Source organism: Helianthus annuus, chromosome 1, assembly GCF_002127325.2.
Source record: "Helianthus annuus cultivar XRQ/B chromosome 1, HanXRQr2.0-SUNRISE, whole genome shotgun sequence".
Taxonomy (NCBI): domain Eukaryota; kingdom Viridiplantae; phylum Streptophyta; class Magnoliopsida; order Asterales; family Asteraceae; genus Helianthus; species Helianthus annuus.
Window position 1 is genome coordinate 4169492 of NC_035433.2, and position 21458 is coordinate 4190949.

Here is a 21458-nt window from a genome sequence, read left to right on the forward strand (position 1 = left end):
TACACTTTGATGCTAATGGATGTTATGTGCTGAAACCCGGCTTCAAAATTCCAAAAGAATGGATTCTCTTGTCGGCTCCAAGGATAAATGATTTGTACGTCCTTGACATGAGCCAGGCTATTACTACGTCTGCACAAGCAACTTGTTTCGTTTCAAAAGCCACAGAAAAAGACACTATCTCTTGGCACAGACGAATGGGTCACATTCACTTACGCAAAATGAATCATTTGGTTTCAAATGAATTGGTGAATGGTGTTCCCCTCAAAAATTTCCATCTTCAAGACGTCTGTGTTTCGTGCCAGAAAGGAAAGCAAACAAAGAAGAAGCACCCTACAAAGAAGATCAACACAGTGGCAGTTCCTCTTGAACGTTTGCACATGGATTTGTTCGGTCTTGTCAAGCACAAGAGTATTCGGGGTGACCAATACTGCCTCGTGGTTACTGATGATTATTCAAGATTTTCTTGGGTTGCGTTCATGGCACACAAGAGTGAAACCTTTGGTATTATCAAAAACTTAATCATTCAGATTGAGAATTTGTATAAGTTGAAGGTTAGGCGGATACGTAGCGACAATGGTACTGAATTTAAGAATCATTCCATGGCGGAGTTCTGCACTTCAAAGGGTATTCTTCATGAGTTTAGTGCAGCTTATACTCCTCAACAGAATGGTGTCGCTGAACGTAAGAACCACACATTGATCGAGACTGCTAGGACAATGTTGGTAGAGTCACAGTTGCCCATTCCATTCTGGACTGAAGCTGTGGCCTCTGCATGTTACACATTGAACAGAGTCCTTACAGTCAAAAGGCACAACAAGACCTGCTTTGAGCTTCTTCAAAAACGGAAACCAGATTTGTCTTATCTAGAACCGTTTGGAGCTCCATGCACAATCATCGATCCTAATGGAAAGTTTGGGGCAAGAGCAATTGATGGATACTTTCTTGGGTATGCCACCCCTAACTTACGAGTCTGGAATCTAGAGACTAAAAGGGTCGAGGAATGGTCTGAGGTCAGAGTACAAAGGCACACCTTGCCAGTCAAAAATCCGGGTCAGCCTTGGATGTTTGAGTATGATGACTTCTTCAATTCGATCAATGTTGAAGCCGTTGAAGAAAATGCTGCGGCTAGGATGTTTTTCGAGAGTGACAATGCAACAGTTTCACCGGTGGTTCGTCCAATTCTTGTGAATCAAGAACCATCTTCTTCGGTGAACAACAATACTCTCAACAATGAGGATTTTCATGATGCAAACGAATTGAACGAATCTTCAGAGGATGATGAATTTCTAGATGCAGATCAGGAAGCTCCTACAACAGCAGTTCATGGTACTTCAGAGGGTACTCCTCCAGTGGATGCTCATAGAACAGCTGAGGCTACTGCATCATCCTCTTCGTCAATTCCGGGTCTTGAATTGGTTGTTGATCTTAATCTTAACAACCTGGGTATAAATGTTCCAGTTCCAGATAATCCAGAAACAAGGATTCATAATACCCATCCTCAACAAAACATCATTGGAAATGTGCAAAGTGGCGTACAAACAAGAAACATGTTGCGAAACAACAACAATGCAGGCCTGTATGCAGCTATTCGAGAATCCGGGCAACAAAACGATTGGTCCTTCGCGTGTTATGTCTCACAAGAAGAACCAAGAACGTGGAAAGAAGCCTTGAAAGATAGCGCTTGGGTTGAAGCAATGCAGGAAGAACTGCAACAATTCCAGAAGCTGGGTGTCTGGAAACTAGTAGAGAAACCTGCTGGATATAAGAAGATTGGTACCCGTTGGGTTTTCAAATGCAAAAAGGATGACCGCGGAGTTGTTATCCGAAACAAAGCTCGTTTAGTCGTTCAAGGTTTTCGTCAGATTGAAGGGATCGACTACAACGAAGTCTATGCACCTGTTGCACGTCTCGAAGCAATTCGAATCTTTCTAGCCTATGCGTCCTTCAAAGGATTCAAGGTCTATCAGATGGACGTGAAAAGTGCATTCTTACATGGTGTGGTTGAAGAAGAGGTATATGTCGAACAGCCTCCAGGTTTTGAAGATCCTATCCATCCCGATCGGGTTTGGTTGCTCAACAAAGCTCTTTATGGTCTACATCAAGCACCGCGAGCTTGGTATGCAACCTTATCTCACTATCTGCTGGAGAACGGTTTTCGTAGAGGTCTTATCGACTGTACTCTTTTCATCAAAGAACAAGATGGAGATCTTCTTCTGGTACAGGTATACGTTGATGATATTATTTTTGGTTCTACTAATGATGTCTTGTGTAGGGAATTCGAGCGCATCATGCAGGATAAATTCGAGATGAGTGCTATGGGGGAAATGACTTTCTTCTTGGGCCTACAAGTACAACAAACGGAGTCTGGGATATTCATCCATCAGACTAAATATGTTGGTGACATCTTGAGCCGGTTCCAGATGTCTGATGCAACGCCCATTGGTACCCCATTGCCAACTAATCACGGAATTACTCCTGACTTGAAGGGAGAAGCTGTTAGCCCCTCAAACTATCGCGCTATGATCGGATCTCTTATGTACCTCACAGCATCAAGGCCAGACATAATGTACCCAACATGCCTGCTTGCCAGATATCAAGTTAACCCGAAGGCCTCACATCTTGCTGCTGTTAAAAGGATCTTTCGTTATTTGAAGGCGTACCCTGACACCGGTCTGTGGTATCCTAGGGATAATAACTTTGAATTGGTAGCCTTCAGTGATTCTGATTTTGGCGGATGCAAAATCGACGGTAAATCCACAACGGCTGGATGTCAGTTCTTAGGAAATCGCCTAGTTACATGGCAGTGCAAGAAGCAGACGTGTGTCGCTACATCAACATGCGAAGCTGAATACATTGCTGCCTCAAGTTGTTGCTCCCAAGTTCTTTGGATTCAACAACAAATGCGGGACTACGGTTTTGAATTCCTAACTACTCCTATTTACGTTGATAATTCTGCTGCTTTAGATATCACTAGAAATCCTGTGCAGCATTCAAAGACCAAACACATCGAAATCAAATATCACTTCATACGTGATTGCTTTGAGAAAAGGCTAATCGATGTTGTTAAGGTCCACACCGATGACCAACGTGCCGACTTATTTACCAAAGCATTTGACAAATCTAGATTTGACTTCTTATTATTGGTAAACGGCATTAAGGTCAAGCAAGAGTAAAACCAACATCGGAAAATCATTTTTGTATATATCTTTGTGTGTTTTGAATTTATCTTAGTTTATTGATTTTAGGGGGAGTAAATTCAAAAATCTGAAAATCCAAAAACATCGAAAAATTTCAAAAACACAAAAACAATAGAAAAACAAAAATGAGTTTCCTGGCGAGCAAAAGAGAAAATGATAGTACATCAGTGGTCTATCCAAACCTCTTCAAACCTTAAATGCAAAACGATAAGCAGCTCTATATAAGATGTATCGGTAGGCTCACAATCATTTTAAAGTGTGCAGGGTGATATAAATCTTAATCGACTGAAGACCAGGTGGGAACCATTCATTGGCATATGGTCTTAGTACCGAAATTTCGTTTGATAGATTGCCGAGGTTCTGAGATATTCGGTCTTTATGCTGCTTATCATCTGGGTATCATGGTTGTATCTTTTACCGAAAAATAACGGGGATGCAAGTCTAGATCTTCCATGATACTATACATACGTGTACATATTACATACTGCATTCGACCTTAATAAGTGATAAACAATCACATGTCCAAATCAAATAAGTGATAAAAATATCACATTTATCCGGGTGTCAAGTTCGTCTCTCTGCTGTACGGAAGTACTGACCTGTTCACGGACTTGCACCTGTGCCCTCATGCATATGAAAATCAAGTTCCTCATCAATAAGTGATTATATCACATAGGGCTTGTTTTCAATTCAAAATAAGTGAGTATCTCACATTTTATACGGTCAAACAGATGATAATCGGTATACTCACCGGTAAGATGAACTCTCGTGCATACCTTGATACGGGAATGTGTCGTGATGTGGATGAACACCGGTCGGTAAGTATAAATCATACATTAACGTATCCTCTAAACATGATTACATCTGATAAGTTGAGCTTAAGTGGACAACAATACCGATAATTGTTATAGGATGCTTATCTTAATGTTAACTAACTGAACAACAAGAGTGTTTTGGCATGACCGTATACTGATATGATTCTCTTACCCTCGAAACTCGCAAAAAGAATGTTTGTATATATTTATTTACTGCTTAACTTTTATTGTGTTTCTTTTAAACAGTTTCGTCGTTTGGTGCATATCAGCACGACATTAGCGGTGATGTCGTTTGATAACACTCAAAGGATATTAAAATTGTTGTCTTTTAATTTCAAAAACACACCTAAAATCTGTGTTTTAATATAAACTTTATAAAAGCCAAAAAGATTTTATTTCTGCTTTATTTTCGATCGTACGATGTTGGAGCTCAAGTCTTCGTTACCTGAAACCTGACTGAAAACCGAACTGACTAAATCTTCATAAACGGTCGAAATTTGCATGTTTTGAAAGTTAGAATTTAAAATTGATAAATTTATTAAACTTTCAAACTGTCGGACGGTGTTTGATTATGACATGGTCATTCGTGTGTCATTTGTTTATACTATATTCCAAGCAGTTGTTCTCATTACGCGTTTAGATTTCTTGCATGTGCAGATTCTAAAGGCTGGGAGAACATAGTCGATGACAAGCTCTGGAATGAAGACACGACGAGAAGGCGCTCAAGTGATGAAAATGATCGAGTTGCCGTTGGCCATCATCAACACCACAAGGATCTCACTTCATAAAGATCAAGTTATTCACGAGCATAACTCAAGGGGGAGCTTATGTTAAGGGGGAGTTTGTCAACACACTTCCTACATGATACGGGTAGTTTGTTGATACACTCTCTGCTTGCAAGACGTGAAGACTTTGAAGATCCTCCGACATTGAAGACTTGAAAGGACATCAGAGTTTTGATAACTCGAAGACCAAAGACCGTCGAAGTTCAAGACGAGTCTACAACCATAGAAGATAAAGACAAAGCTACAGCCAAGGGGGAGTTTGTTGGTGCACTTGTGTCTGTACTTTGTCTGTATTCGGTCTTCATGTACGATGTTCTATTTAGTGTTGTAAGTTGACCAAGTCAACCATCCTCCGGTTTGACTTGGACAACAGTTGGTAAAATAGTGAAAGGTGTTCTGATCGAAGGATAGCTCCTCGAAGGATGCTGTTGATCCTTCGAGGTGCACGAAAGATATGGTTCGACTGATTAGACCTCGAAGGATGATCCTTCGAGGTCAATGCTGATCATTCGAACAACTTGTGATCGATAGATGATCCTTCGGACCGTCTATCGGATCCTTCGATCTGGCATCATGGGCTGGGTATATATATACCCATGCAGTGTATGTGTGAGGAAGTTCTGCCATTTGCACATCCGAGAGATAGAGAGCTTTGAGAGCATTCTGTCCAAAACTCACACACACACTTAGAGAGTTTATAGAACATTTCTGTAAACATTGAGCTTGTAACCGAACCTTCATTTGCATTAATACAAGTTGTGTTAATCGGTGAAACCTTTGTGTGTTTGTGTTTACACTTGTCTCATCCCGGTTTGCCTACTAGCTTGGATTCCGCACTCGCTAGTGGGTTAGTATAACAAGGTTTAGGTTTGTTCTCGATCCTCCGAGAGGGACCTACAGTCATCAAACTACTTTTCATAATTAGGCTTGTCTATGTTAAACTAAACCCATATAGCATTAGCCTTGAGGAGCAACTGTACCAGTTGACCCTTAAGATGAAGGCTCATTATTTCATTAGCACCACCAATCAGCTTCTCTCCTATGAATACAGCTGGTACACTTGGCTTGCACCCTAGTCCTCTTAATTCCTTCTCTAACTGTTTCCCATCTGGATGTTCATCTAACTCATAAACGGTAGGATTTGCACCAAAATTGCTGATCAGTGTCTTAATGGTGTGGCACATACAGCAAGAGCTTTTGCTAAATATAACCACAGGCCTTTCGTTCACCAATGATGTAACCATAGCCATATCCGGGAGTTGTAGACGTTAAATGTTGTATGAGGCAATGCTAGATTTTGTAAAAGATATATGTAGATAGTTTGGTGTTACGGGAAGATTTGTTGTGAGTGAATATATGATCCTAAGATGTCTATATATAGTGATAGGATTTTAAACTGTTGGGGTGATACCTGTTAGATGCTGAAATGAGATAAGATTCTTTTTCTTTGACAGATCATGGTGATCATTATCAAACTGAATAAACGATACGGAATTAAGATACGTGTAGTATAACAGGTTCCTTTTCTGTGGGTTGATATGCATGGCATAAAAGTACATTTGTGATTTGTTTATCCAATTGGTAATCTCATCAATCAAATTCCCACTCCAAAAGAGATAAACCAAAAGTTAAAGCAATGTGTGGAATCATGAAATGCATGACAAAATTAGAGGACATCCGTACTCATACCTACACAAAAAATGCCACAAAGGTTAACTTACTTTATGATATGGAGGTCCACTTGTTCAAAGGTTGTGATGAAAGTCTATTGCCCTGTTTGTTCTCTATCTGCCCATATCTTCTTTGTGTTTGGAGATAAGGAAAGAAGTTGTGCTGTACATTTGAGTACTACCGAATCTTGGTATCGGATTCTGTTCTGTGATCCTCTTGCAGCCTTTAGAAAGGAAGCATAATGGTCCACGAAGTGGCAAGAGAAAGATTTGTATAACTGGCTCAAACTAAAGTGAAAGGTCAATTATGTTTGTTGCTTGACTACCAAGTGACTAGTCAATACTCTAAACTTACGTTGGCATGTCTATCAGAAGATACAATTTTCCAAAATATGAATGATCATTAATTTTGTTTGACTACTGTGCACTATGTTATATAGAGAGATTGAATTAGAGTTTAGTGACCTTTAGCACAATTAAATGTAAGTGAGCATATTTATATGATCGACCTTTCACGTATCTTGTAACTGGAAAGCAAGACGACAATAACAGCTGCTTTGATCTACCATTAATATCTGGTAAGAAAAAGGAAGATTAAACAAAAAGATGGCAAGCAATACAAATGTACCATCTTCCAAGTGAAAAATGGGGTGGTGTTGTTCCAATGTTCACTGCTAAATTCAATTAATTATACGAGTTGGGCCATAAAGATGGAAGTGTTGCACTAATGCATCCCAGGGATCTTCAAGTACTTGGATTTCTTTGTTTATGTATAAACAATCCAAGGAAACACTAGCTTGAATATAACAAAAAAGATTAACAGATATTAAGTAGATTTCTGAATGATAACTTCAAATCAGAATGCATATTCGATAATCGTTCTTGACCCATAACATAGGTATTGAAACGCCACGTCTATTCCGACGCAACTATTCCTATCCTTTAATTGCCTTAACAACACCATTCTATGACATAATAAACCTACAACACTTGAATGTCATGGGTTTGGTATTCAACTGGCCATGCACATACAAGATACAAGTCTGGACCCAACATACATAAATACATAATTGTTTAAAGATAAGCTAAACAACCAAAAATATTAGATTAAAAGACTAATTGGCTTCAATACTCCCTCCTAAATTTTATACTTGATCTTCACATTCAGACTTCAACAATATCCAATATACTTGATTCATTCAATCCTTCATCACTTGCAACTTCAAATGGTCTTCCTCTTCCTCGCTTTCAGTGATCCAATCATTTCCGTTCTTCATTCAACTTGGTCCACATCTCGGAGGAAAATCTCGAATGGCACTACGCATTCTTTTCTTGTATGGTAAAGCATTGATCTTGGGTTCTTACCTTTGTCTTCTATTGGGTATTCTTCTTCAGTTTCATCCAATCTCCTTCATAATTGTTTAACCCATTATTGACTAAACAACCTAAAAGATTAGATTAAAAGATTAATAGACTTCACTAGGAAGCGGTAAGGATGCATAAGGCGTCTGGGAGGTGGTGTAGCCATCATGATGGAGCATTTATATTCCAAGCACTATCAAAGACATTACTTCAAGTCATGAAAAACAAGTAAGACCAAGATGTGTGCGAGGCACTACAAAACTGTGAAATTCCGTGCATTAGGACCGTTAACCGTGATTAGTGCGAGATTAGTTAGATGGAAGGTTAGAGATAGATAAACACCTTCTTGTATTGATTCGGACAACATAACGTTACAATCAGTCATAATACCGAAAGAGCTTACATAGTAGAAACTGGCTCTCTCGAAACTCAAAAAACCATGGTTTGCAAATGATACTAGAAAAAGTATATATATGACCGATGTCCTTTGGAAATTCCAAACAACATACCCTTGTTGTTTGCAATGGTCAAACAACAACCCCTTATGATTTGACCATGCTTGTCTTTTGGAAATCCCCTTGTTGTTTGAAATGGTCAAACAACAACCCTATGTTGTTTGACCATGCTTGTGTCACTTGTTTACAATAGTCAAACAACAACCCTATGTTGTTTGACCATACTTGTCTCATTTGCAAATTGTTAATCCCCAGTATTTTTAGATCGAATCCTAGGGTGGCAAGTGTCTAGAAACACTCCTTATAATTCAGACATGTTGAAAGAGAGTAATTATAATTGTAAAAAGGGGTCCAGAACCATAAAAATATATATATATATTGAAGTTGAGGGGTTAAATCTGCTTGAAATGCAATCTTTATAAATTTTCGAGGTCCCTTACGAACCGCAAGAACATTCTCTTGTGGTCCGTAAGGATGTTTAATAATCCTCGACGCGCCTGGTCCTCTTACAGACCGCAAGGCATCACTATTATGGTCCGTAAGGGATGCGTTGACAGCAAGTTAAGCTGGCTGCAACCTTGCTGCAACCTTCCTGCATCATGTGCCACCTTGCTAGTTCCTTGCCACATTAAATCTCATGTTGACATCTATTAGGACACTAATCAAGCTCCTAGGACATATTGAGACACTTGTCATGCTCTATGCTCTTGAGGATTAGTATAAATAGCTTATTAACTTTACATTTTCACTCACACCATACACTTCTTACTCTAAAAACTTCTTGGAGCTTGCTTCTGCTTATAAGAAGCCTCCATTCTGAGTTCTAAGCTTCCCTTGAACACTAGTAAGTGTTCTCCCTAGTTCTTTTCAATTATTATGCTACTTACTAGCGGAAAATCAAGCAAATTGACCTTTTGCTTTGACTTTTGGTTCTGACTATTTTGGTCAAGACAAAGTTTGCATTGAACTTTGCAATGTGATCATAATAATGAAGGTGTTAATCCCTTGTGATTTCGCGCTTTGATAATCACGTTAATTAGGCGAAATGACGAGTCAAACTTATATAAAATAAAAGTAAAAAACACAGATTTTTGCAAAATACGATAAATGAACTTCTAAGTATCAAAACCAAATATTTTAATATCATACAGTTTATATAACCTATTAGGACATGTTTTATCATGTCCAACTCATCATTTCCTGTTTAGAGCCCGTTTCGTAGTCGAAAGTCAAACAATTTGATTTCTTCGTTGCCTTTCGAATTTGACTCGTTTGGTCAAGTTTAGGGCCTAATTAAGGGTTGTTATATCACCATATTGTTATTAGGAATAACCCTATGAGGTTATACCTTCTGGTCATATCATTTGACGGGTTTATTGACAAGTCCACATTATATACTTTTAAAATACCAAAAATGCTCTTATGGCTTGTATATGGTTTTTAAAACCTACAAGAGATGTAATCTCAGTTTGAAACTGATTATACAACATAATGACATACATTTTGGCATAAGGGACTTGTCATAGACCTATTCGACCACCCCATACCGCGTGTGCGCCTACGGTTAGTTTAAATAGAATAAAATATTTAAACTAGCCGAATCAGGTCAAAACCTTTCAAAACCATCTCTAATCAGAATATTTGGTTACTTAACCAATATTGAACGAGTCCTTGCACTCGGAAGGGTATAAACGAGATTCTATCTAGTCAACACTTAATCTAGCGAACCGAGCGTATCCATTAAGTTATCTGGTCAAGTCAATGACTTATAAATGACCCGTTAACATTCTAACAGATAATATTTCCGTTCATTCCATACTAGAATCCTCTAGTAAATTGCACCTAAGTTTAAGTCGTTTTGAATTACGACTATGCTAAACATATTGATATTTTAAAGACTACCACAGGTAAATACTCTTAGCGTATTTTATTTTATAAAGGCGTGGGTTATGGCACAAGCCACTTGGCCGGCTATTGCAAAAGGGCGAATGATGTCATAGAAATGCAAATAACCCCTTTTAATTCGTTTTGCTTGATAACACTTGGGGGGTTAATACGACCGTGTCTTGGATATCGCGACTCATTTAATTGCAAATGACCACGACTTAAGCGCGGGGTGTATGCATACACCTGACAGACGCTAATGTTATATATTTATATGATATTGAAAACGTGGTGTGTCGATTAATCATGTACTGGCATATGATTTTCGGTCTCGGCTGTATTGACAAGCATGTATAACTAGTAACAAGAGATATAGTTTGTCTTAAGTTATTTAAAAATGATATACCAAATGGTATTAAATAAATTTTGAAAAGATTTTCAAAAGTCGGTTAATTGTATTTACCAACGAAAGCTGATGTATTTTCAAAATACTAAGCGCATGTTGTTAGCAAATACGAAATAGGCTGGAGCGGCTTGGTCTTAATATATTAGAATTTGCAACTTCATGGGAAAGACCCTTATTAGTCTAAAGTGACATTTTATTTTGATCTGCCTGTGGATATTTACACGTACAACTTGCATAACTTTATTTATTAATTTCAAGATTTTACATTTATTACTTTACTTTATTCTACCTTACCATGTCTATTGTGATTACTATTATCAATCGTCACGCATAAACCCCAAGTCCGAGCTCACCGTGAAATCAGGGTGTGATAAGTTGGTATTAGAGCTACAGTTTGAGCGAATTAGACACTAGGCTTTTGTGTCTAAGCTCAAATATCACAATTGTAGATTCCATAAGAAAATTCCGTGTCTAAGTTTTCTTTTCTAAGGCTAGGCTAGAAATCCTATAGTTATTGATTTTAAATATTTGACAGGAGTTTGTCGCCAAGAATATAAGGATATGGAAAAAGTGTGCGACCCGAGATTTCCATACCACTAATGAACTCCACGACGAAGCAACAACAGCGATGGAAGTTTCGCACTAAGCTAAGGATGTCCATATAATATAATCTGGTGTGCCATTTAGCTCATTGCCACCCCTCTCTAGTCAGGGATGCCGTTGTCTCGAAGGATGCACGGGTGAAAGAACTCTCTAAACCAATCTCTCCTATGAACCTTAGACCTACAAATCCTAATAACTCGATGCCAACTAATGCTCGTCCAAACCCATTCTATGATGACCCAACAAATTCTGCCTATGATATTCCTATAATACCATTTGACTCTTTCTGGACAGAGCTTGCACAAGACGGATCTTTATCCCCCATCTTTTCCACTCCCATCCTCTAGTCATTTCGCACTTTGCCAAAGGACCCACTAATGGGAGAAACCTCCAACATAGACTTTGTGCTTATGGGCTTTGATAACTGATACAGGCCCAAATGTAGAGGATCGGGCCATGACATTTCTCGAGGCCCATGATCGAGCTTCAAAGGGTAATTTTTCTGAAACGAGCATAACTTTGGCTACGAGTCTCCGTTTTAGGCATTCGACCAGTCAAATAGAAGCTTGAAACGAGGAGCACATCGTGGCAAGGGCCTGGAAGGGCCTTGTCCAAGTTTCGCCCTAGAAAACACATTCTAATGGGAGTTTTGAGCATTTTTTTATGTTTTTTTCCGATGTTTTATGCATTTTGTTTTCGGACTTGTGTTTGGCCCATGGCCTTTTTGTGACCCATTTCGAATTTCAGTCTCTTATAATTCCAACGGGGAGAAATCAATTTCGAGTTTAATCTCTTTTCACTTCAAATTCTCTGCCCTTTGGGTTGAATTTAGGGGGGTTTGGGGAAGATCATCATGGGTATTCGCAGAATTAACGTGATTTGTTCTTCGTTATCATAACACACGCTACATCAATAACCCATATACTTCAGTGGCAAGGGAGTACTTCAATTCAGCGACATCCTACGACCCCTCCTGCCTAAAAGCGGTCAATCAAAACTCTTATCTTTTCCTATCTTCTTCACCCACCTATCCAAACGTTGATTTCTAAAATATCTGACAAAACTCTCAACCCCAACAATCAGCACCAGGTGGAGTGCGAGGCAAAAAGGACGGGTGAAGATCTTTCGTTTTGAATTTTATATATTGTAATTCTGTTATTTCCAATAGTCCGTTTTGGACAAAGTATTGTATTTTATTTTTTCAAAAGTCCATTTTGGACATTGTATTGTATTTTATCCTTCCAAAAGTCCAATATTCGGACATGGTATTGTACTTTTTTTTGATTTAATAAATTTTGGTTTTATACCATAAATATGAGTATTCATCTTGATGTTTCTTAGAATAAGATCCACATATAATTGACCTGCCTTAAAATCGATAAATCTTCTTGATGGCTTGATATTTCTTACAACAAGAACAAAGAATATGTTTATTGATAATAATGATAATGATAAGGTTTTGGGGTATTTATAGGCCCAAGATGAAGATGACGGTTACTATAAAGGGTTTAAATGTAACCGTCATGACTAATAATAACTAACTAACTAACTAACTAATCAACTAACTTTTTTGAACGACAAGGAAACGACGTGTGTTGATACATGATTATGGACGCGACTCGACGCGACACGCTTTGGATTAAGACTCGACTTTCCTCCGTCGTGTACAAGATCAAATCGAACAAAGAAGTCACAAGGGACGTGAACTTAGTGGTTGGGCCTAACAAATCTGCAATACAAATGTTTTGGGCTTCAATCTTCAACGAATCAAAGGAAACATGACATGGGCCAAGTGTTTGACGAAAGAGACTTGGGCCCAAGCCCATATCAGCGACGAAACTGAAGTAAGGTTGACGAAACTGCTTTGTTTCGTCGACTGTGGTTATGTTTCGTCAACTATTCCTTGATTCGTCAATGATCTGGTGATTCGCCAAGTTGTGATTCGCCAAGATCTGATTCGTAGTGTCTGTGTCTATAAATAGTCTGTCTGTGGATAAGAAATGCAGGAGAGAACACAGAGAGCACACAGAGAGAAAACACACACACGAGAGTTTGAGAGAGTTTATAGAATACATCTGTAAACATTGAGCTTGTAACCGAACCTTTCATTCGTATTAATACAAGTGGTGTTAATCCGTGAATATTGCGTGTCGTGTTTTTGCGTGTTCTATCTCGGTTTGCCTTTCCGGTTGGATTCCGCACAATCGACGCGACACGCTTTGGATCAAGACTCGACTTTCCTCCGTCGTGTACAAGATCAAATCGAACAAAGAAGTCACAAGGGACGTGAACTTAGTGGTTGGGCCTAACAAATCTGCAATACAAATGTTTTGGGCTTCAACCTTCAACGAACCAAAGGAAACATGACATGGGCCAAGTGTTTGACGAAAGAGACTTGGGCCCAAGCCCATATCAGCGACGAAACTGAAGTAAGGTTGACGAAACTGCTTTGTTTCGTCGACTGTGGTTATGTTTCGTCAACTATTCCTTGATTCGTCAATGATCTGGTGATTCGCCAAGTTGTGATTCGCCAAGATCTGATTCGTAGTGTCTGTGTCTATAAATAGTCTGTCTGTGGATAAGAAATGCAGGAGAGAACACAGAGAGCACACAGAGAGAAAACACACACACGAGAGTTTGAGAGAGTTTATAGAATACATCTGTAAACATTGAGCTTGTAACCAAACCTTTCATTCGTATTAATACAAGTGGTGTTAATCCGTGAATATTGCGTGTCGTGTTTTTGCGTGTTCTATCTCGGTTTGCCTTTCCGGTTGGATTCCGCACAACCGGGCTGGTTTGTACACAAGGATTAGGCGACTAGATCCTCCTAGCCGGACCTACAAGTGGTATGAGGCTCTTCTCCTTGTTAAAACCGAGTGTTTTCGGGTGTTTTCCGGGTGTTTGAAGTTCTTATTTTTCTTGAAAAATCTGGTCATATCTTCAAATATCTTGTGTTTTTGCTTTATGTTTTGTTAAAAACCTTGTTATTTTTCATGCTCACATGTTAGTTTTTGGTTTTTATTAAACATTTTAGCAAAATCGCGTGTTCGGAAAGTTTCGGGTTACCGGAAAACTCATAGTTTTTACCGGAAAATTCAGTGTGTTCTTGTGACATTCAAAGTGTTCTTCATAGTTTCACAGTTTTTGATCTTTGAGGATAAGAAATGAAAGTTGTTTTTATGTTGGGAAGTGTTATTGATTAAAATAATACAAACCATACCTTGTTTGGTGAAAGGGGATGTCCTTAGCCGAAAGTAGTTCTGTGTTGTGTCAGTAAAAGATAGTTTGAAAAAGTCTTCACCAACCCAGTTAGTTTTTGGCGAAACAGATTTTCAACGAAACAAGATTTCTTTCTCGTCAAACATTATCGACGAAACACTTTGTGAAATTGGGCCCTGTTTCGTCAAAGCCCAAAAAGGCTAAATATTTCTTGTTTCGTCAAATAATTCTTGTTTCGTCAATCCCAAAGAAAAATTCTTGTTTCGCCGAGATCAAAAGACAAAAGGAATTTTCTCTTCTGACCTCCACTTGTTTCGTCAAGAAAATTGGGCCTTGAGATCATTTTAGCCAATATTGTTTTTGGGCCTTGCCTCTTGTCAACAGTTGGGCTATGTGTTTCGTGACCTTCAAAAGCCCAAAACTAGAATTCATTTTCATCACTAAAAGGGCCCAAATAACAAACATGTTTCGCCATTTCACTTGAGTCAAAATTGTAAGGCCTGTTTCGCCAAACAATTAATTGGGCCAGTTTCGTCAATTATAAAACCCAGTTTAACAAACCTGTTTCGTCTAGGAGCTCAATTTAAAATCTGAAATCTGTTTCGTAAAATTACTAAGTCTGTTTCGTAAAAAAAATTGTTTCGTCGAAACATTTTTTTTAAACAGAAGATTTGCATTTGTGACTTAACTGTCTGTTTGAGTTGTGTTTCTCAGGTGTTCAGTTATAAACATCAAAGATGAACCCGAGTTGGTGGAGTACTCCGGCTCCGGATGGGGGAAAGTATACAAATACAAGTTTATCTCCCTCATGGGCCGAATCTCCCGTGTCGACATCTTCACAAACTAATGCCATATCAACCGATCAATGGGCATTTGTATCGAATCAAACTCCGGGCATTCAAAGTATTCTATTAAGCGAAAGCGAAACCGGAAGTTTGAATCGACCTCCAAAGTTGATGCACTTGAACGAATATCCGGGTTGGGTTGACAGATTTCGTACATACGTTCTTGGTCAAAATACCGAACTGTGGATACGTTTCACTACAGATTTCGATCAAGCTATAGACGTTGCTGCTTCATCTACTGCTACGTTTGCCGATCTTCCTCAAGATCAAAAGAAGACGTATGATCTGGAAAAGAAAGCATACGCCATTCTCACTCAGGCGTTAAGCAAAGATATTTACCATCAGTTTGTCAGTTTCAAGACAACAAAAAAGTTGTGGGACGCGTTGAAGACCAGAGGGGTAGGGAATGAAGCAACACGTCAACTGCGACACGATCTCCTCAAGAAAGAATTCGATGGCTTCACATGTATGGATAAGGAATCGTTGGGGGATATGACAAGCCGGTTTTATCACTTGCTTATAGAGTTGGGCAATTTTGGAGTAGTAACAACTACAGCAGAGGTGGTGAAGAAGTTTGCTGATGCGTTGCCTCCCCAATGGAATAGTTTCTTGGAGATTTTGAAGTATAACGACGTTTGTCACAAGCACGGATATGTATGGCAATCCAATACAAGTTCCTGTTAAGCCAGCCCCCACCACAGACTTGTATGGAAATCCACTACAACCACCTCCTCCTGCTCAACAACAAGCGTGTTATGGAAATACATCATCTGCTGGTCAACAATCAAAGCCAAATACAGTACGGCTCGACACTTCAAGCTTTTCAAAGGTCAGTGTGGAAGTAGCAAGGGAACACATGGAGCTGCTTAACACTTTTGTGAGCGCGTACTGTGGGTTAGTGGAAGGTCAGATTGGCAACATTAATCTGACACAAGAAGACTATCAGCAGATTGACAAGGAAGAGATGGACTTGATGGACATCAAGTGGGCCTTTGCTAGTGCTGTAAGAAGGGCAAAGGATTTCATGGAAAGAACTGGCAGAACCAGCTTGGAGAGCAAGAAAGACACCAAGTATGGGTTCGATAAACAAGTAGTAAAGTGCTTCAATTGTGGTGAACGGGGTCACTTTAAAAGGGAATGTACAAGGCCAGCACAGCATGGGAACCAGAATCCCTTCAGAAACCAAGGCAACCAGCAGAACCAGAACAGGAACAATGAGCGTACATTGATACCTGTCAACAACCAGAGCCAAGCTGGAACATCAAATGCCAACCGGGCACTTGTCGTTCAAGTGGATGAAGGTTGTGACTGGTCAATTCAGCTGAGTGGTGATGCTCCAGATGGAACAGCATGTTTTGCTGAAGTGGTTAAAGATTTAGTTCACACTAGTGGTGGAGAATCTTCCGCCAATGGTGATGAATCTTCTGAGGATGAAGACTCTTCTGGTTATAGCAGAAGTTCAGATGAAGAATCCTCAAGTTCAGGCGATGATCATGTGGGTGAGACATCAAGTGCGTCAGTTGATGCTGATATTGATGAGCTTTTGGAGGAAGCTGCATCAGGAACTCAAAGAAGATCTATCTTGGTGGATCAAGCTGTTTATTCTTCGTCTTCTCTCCATTCAGCCTTTATGGCTAATGTCGACAGTTCATCAAGTCAGGGTGTTCCAGGAGGAACTATCAGTAGTCACTGGATTGTTGATAGTGGGGCATCAAGGCACATGATAGGCGACATGAAGCTTCTCTACGACGTCAAATCTATTAGAGGAGGTTATGTTGCTTTTGCTGGAGATAAGGGCGGATATATTACGGGTGAAGGAATGATATCCAACGGGATTGTCAGCTTTGATAAGATCAATTTTGTTCAACAACTTGATCACAATCTTCTTAGTGTTTCTCAAATCTGTGACAAGCAGTTCTCAGTACACTTTGATGCTAATGGATGTTATGTGCTGAATCCCGGCTTCAAAATTCCAAAAGAATGGATTCTCTTGTCTGCTCCAAGGATAAATGATTTGTACGTCCTTGATATGAGCCAAGCTATTACTACGTCTGCACAAGCAACATGTTTCGTTTCCAAAGCCACAGAAAAAGACTCAATCTCTTGGCATGGACGAATGGGTCACATTCACTTACGCAAAATGAATCATTTGGTTTCAAATGAATTGGTGAATGGTGTTCCTCTTAAAAATTTCCATCTTCAAGACGTCTGTTTTTCGTGCCAGAAGGGAAAACAAACGAAGAAGAAGCACCCTACAAAGAAGATCAACACGGTGGCAGTTCCTCTTGAACGTTTGCACATGGATTTGTTCGGTCCTCTCAAGCACAAAAGTATTCGGAATGATCAATACTGCCTCGTGATAATAGATGATTATTCAAGATTTTCTTGGGTGGCGTTCATGGCACACAAGAGTGAAACCTTTGGTATTATCAAAAACTTAATCATTCAGATTGAGAATTTGTATAAATTGAAGGTTAGGCGGATACGTAGCGACAATGGTACTGAATTTAAAAATCATGCCATGGCGGAGTTTTGCACTTCAAAAGGTATTCTTCACGAATTTAGTGCAGCTTACACTCCTCAACAGAATGGCGTCGCTGAACGTAAGAACCGCACATTGATCGAGACTGCTAGGACAATGTTGGTAGAGTCGCAGTTGCGCATTCCATCCTGGAGTGAAGCTGTGGCCTCTGCATGTTATACATTGAATCGAGTCCTTACAGTCAAAAGGCACAACAAGACCTGCTTTGAGCTTTTTCACAAACGGAAACCAGATCTGTCATATCTTGAACCGTTTGGAGCTCCATGCACAATGATCGATCCTAATGGAAAGTTTGGGCAAAAGCAATTGACGGATACTTTCTAGGGTATGCCACCCCGAACTTAAGAGTCTGGAATCTAGAGACAAAAAGGGTCGAGGAATGGTCTGAAGTCAGAGTACAAAGGCACACATTGCCAGTCAAATGTCCTGGTCAGCCTTGGATGTTTGAGTACAATGACTTTTTCAATTCGATCAATGTTGAAGCAGTTGAAGAAACTGCTGCAGCAAGGATGTTTTTCGAGAGTGACAATGCAACAGTTTCACCGGTGGTTCGTCCAATTCTTGTCAATCAAGAACCATCTTCAGTGAACAACAATGTTCTCGACAATGAGGATTTTCACGATGCTGCCGAATTGAACGAATCTTCAAAGGATGATGAATTTCTAGATGCAGATCAAGAAGCTCCAACATCAGCAGTTCATGGTACTTCAGAGGGTACTCCTCCAGTGGATGCCCCTAGAACAGCTGAAGCTACTACATCATCCTCTTCGTCAATTCCGGGCATTGATTTAGTTGTTGATCTCAATCTCAACAATTTGGGTATAAATATTCCAGTTCGAGATAATCCTGAAACAAGGATTCATAATACCCATCCTCAACAAAACATCATCGGAAATGTGCAAAGTGGCATTCAAACAAGAAACATGTTGCGGAACAACAACAATGCAGGCCTGTATGCAGCTATTCGAGAATCTGGTCAACAAAATGATTGGTCTTTCGAGTGTTATGTTTCACAGGAAGAGACAAGAACTTGGAAAGAAGCCATGAAAGATAACTCGTGGGTGGAAGCAATGCAGGAAGAATTGCAACAATTCCAGAAGCTGGGTGTCTGGAAGCTCGTAGAGAAACTTGCTGGTTACAAGAAGATTGGTACCAGTTGGGTGTTTAAATGCAAAAAGGATGACCGCGGAGTTGTTATCCGAAACAAAGCACGTTTAGTCGTTCAAGATTTTCGTCAGATAGAAGGGATCGACTACAACGAAGTGTATGCACCTGTTGCACGTCTTGAAGCAATTCGGATCTTTCTAGCCTATGCGTCCTTCAAAGGATTCAAGGTTTACCAGATGGACGTGAAAAGTGCATTTTTACATGGTGTGGTTGAAGAAGAAGTGTACATCGAACAGCCTCCAGGTTTTGAAGATCCTATCCATCCTGATCGGGTTTGGTTGCTCAACAAAGCTCTCTATGGTCTTTATCAAGCACCGAGAGCTTGGTACGCAACCTTATCTAATTATCTGCTGGAGAACGGTTTTCGAAGAGGGCTTATTGACTGTACTCTTTTCATCAAAGAACAAGATGGAGATCTTCTTCTGGTACAGGTATACGTTGATGATATTATTTTTGGTTCTACTAATGATGTGTTGTGTAGGAATTTCGAGCGCATTATGCAGGATAAATTCGAGATGAGTGCTATGGGAGAAATGACCTTCTTTTTGGGCCTACAAGTGCAACAAACGGAGTCTGGGATATTTATCCATCAGACTAAATATGTAGGTGACATCTTGAGCCGGTTCCAGATGTCTGATGCAACGCCCATCGGTACCCCATTGCCATAAAATCACGGAATTACTCCAGATCTGAAGGGTGAAGCTGTTAACCCCTCATACTACCGCGCAATGATCGGATCTCTTATGTACCTCACAGCATCTAGACCAGACATAATGTACCCACGTGCCTGCTTGCCAGATATCAAGTCAACCCGAAGGCCTCACATCTTGCTGCTGTCAAAAGGATTTTTCGTTATTTGAAGGGTTGCCCTGACACCGGTCTGTGGTACCCTAAGGATAATAACTTTGACTTGATTGCTTTTAGTGATTCTGATTTTGGCGGATGCAAAATCGACGGCAAATCCACAACGGCTGGATGTCAATTTTTGGGAAATCGCCTAGTCACATGGCAGTGCAAGAAGCAGACATGCGTCGCTACATCAACATGCGAAGCTGAATACATTGCTGCCTCAAGTTGTTGCTCCCAAGTTCTTTGGATCCAACAACAATTACGCGACTACGGTTTTGAATTCCTAACTACTCCTATTTACGTTGATAATTCTGCTGCATTACAGATCACTAGAAATCCTGTGCAGCACTCAAATACCAAACACATCGAAATCAAATATCACTTCATACGTGATTGCTTTGAGAAAAGGCTAATCGATGTTGTTAAGGTCCACACCGATGACCAACGTGCCGACCTTTTTACCAAAGCATTTGACAAATCAAGATTTTACTTTTTATTATTGGTAAACGACATTAAGGTCAAGTAAGAGTAAAACCAACATTGAAAAATCATTTTTGTAAATATCTTTGTGTCTTTTAAATTTATCTTAGTTTGTTGATTTTAGGGGGAGTAAATCCAAATTTGAAAATCCAAAAACATCGAAAAATTTGAAAAACACAAAAACAATAAAAAAACAAAAATGAGTTTCCTTGCGAGCAGAAGAGAAAATGATAGTACATCAGTGGTCTATCCAAACCTCTTTAAACCTTAAATGAAAAACGATAAGTAGCTCTATATAAGATGTATCAGTAGGCTCACAATCATTTTAAAGTGTGCAGGGTGATATAAACTTAAATCGACTGAAGACCAGGTGGGAACCATTCATTGGCATATGGTCTTAGTACCGAAATTTCGTTTGAGAGATTGCCGAGGTTCTGAGATATTCGGTCTTTATGCTACTTATCATCTGGGTATCATGGTTGTATCTTTTACCGAAAAATAACGGGGACGCAAGTCTAGATCTTCCATGATACTATATACGTGTACATACTGCATTCGACCTCAATAAGTGATCAACAATCACATGTCCAAACAAAATAAGTGATAAAATATCACATTTATCTGGGAGTCAAGTTCGTCTCTCTGCTGTACGAAAGTACTGACATGTTCACGGACTTGCTTCTGTGCCCTCATGCATATGAAAATCAAGTTCCTCATTAATAAGTGATTCTATCACATAGGGCTTGTTTTCAAATCAAAATAAGTGAGAATCTCACATCATATACGGTCAAACAGATGATAATCGGTATACTCACCGGTAAGATGAACCCTCATGCATACCTTGATACGAGAATGTGTCGTGATGTGGATGAACACCCGTCAGTAAATATAAATCATACCTTAACGTATCCCCTCGCCATGATTACATCTGATAAGTTGAGCTTAAGTGGACAACAATACCGATAATTGTTATAGGATGCTTATCTTAACGTTAACTAACTGAACAACAAGAGCGTTTTGGCATGACCGTACACTGATATGATTCTCTTACCCTCGAAACTCGCAAAAAGAATGTCTGGAAATATTTATTTACTGCTTTCAGTCTTTGCATTTCAAAATATTCAAAAATACCAAAAAGATTTTAGGTGTGTTTTAATATAAACTTTATAAAAGCCA

General features: G+C 39.4%; 1 protein-coding gene across 1 annotated transcript; it reads right to left on the reverse strand.

Moving 5' to 3' along the window:
- Positions 1-5705: 5705 nt before the first annotated feature.
- LOC110934725 (monothiol glutaredoxin-S2-like) lies at positions 5706-6125 on the reverse strand. Its single transcript, XM_022177564.2, has one exon. It carries the CDS (start codon positions 6045-6047, stop codon positions 5739-5741), a length of 309 nt encoding a protein of 102 aa, XP_022033256.1. The 5' UTR covers positions 6048-6125; the 3' UTR covers positions 5706-5738.
- Positions 6126-21458: the final 15333 nt, after the last annotated feature.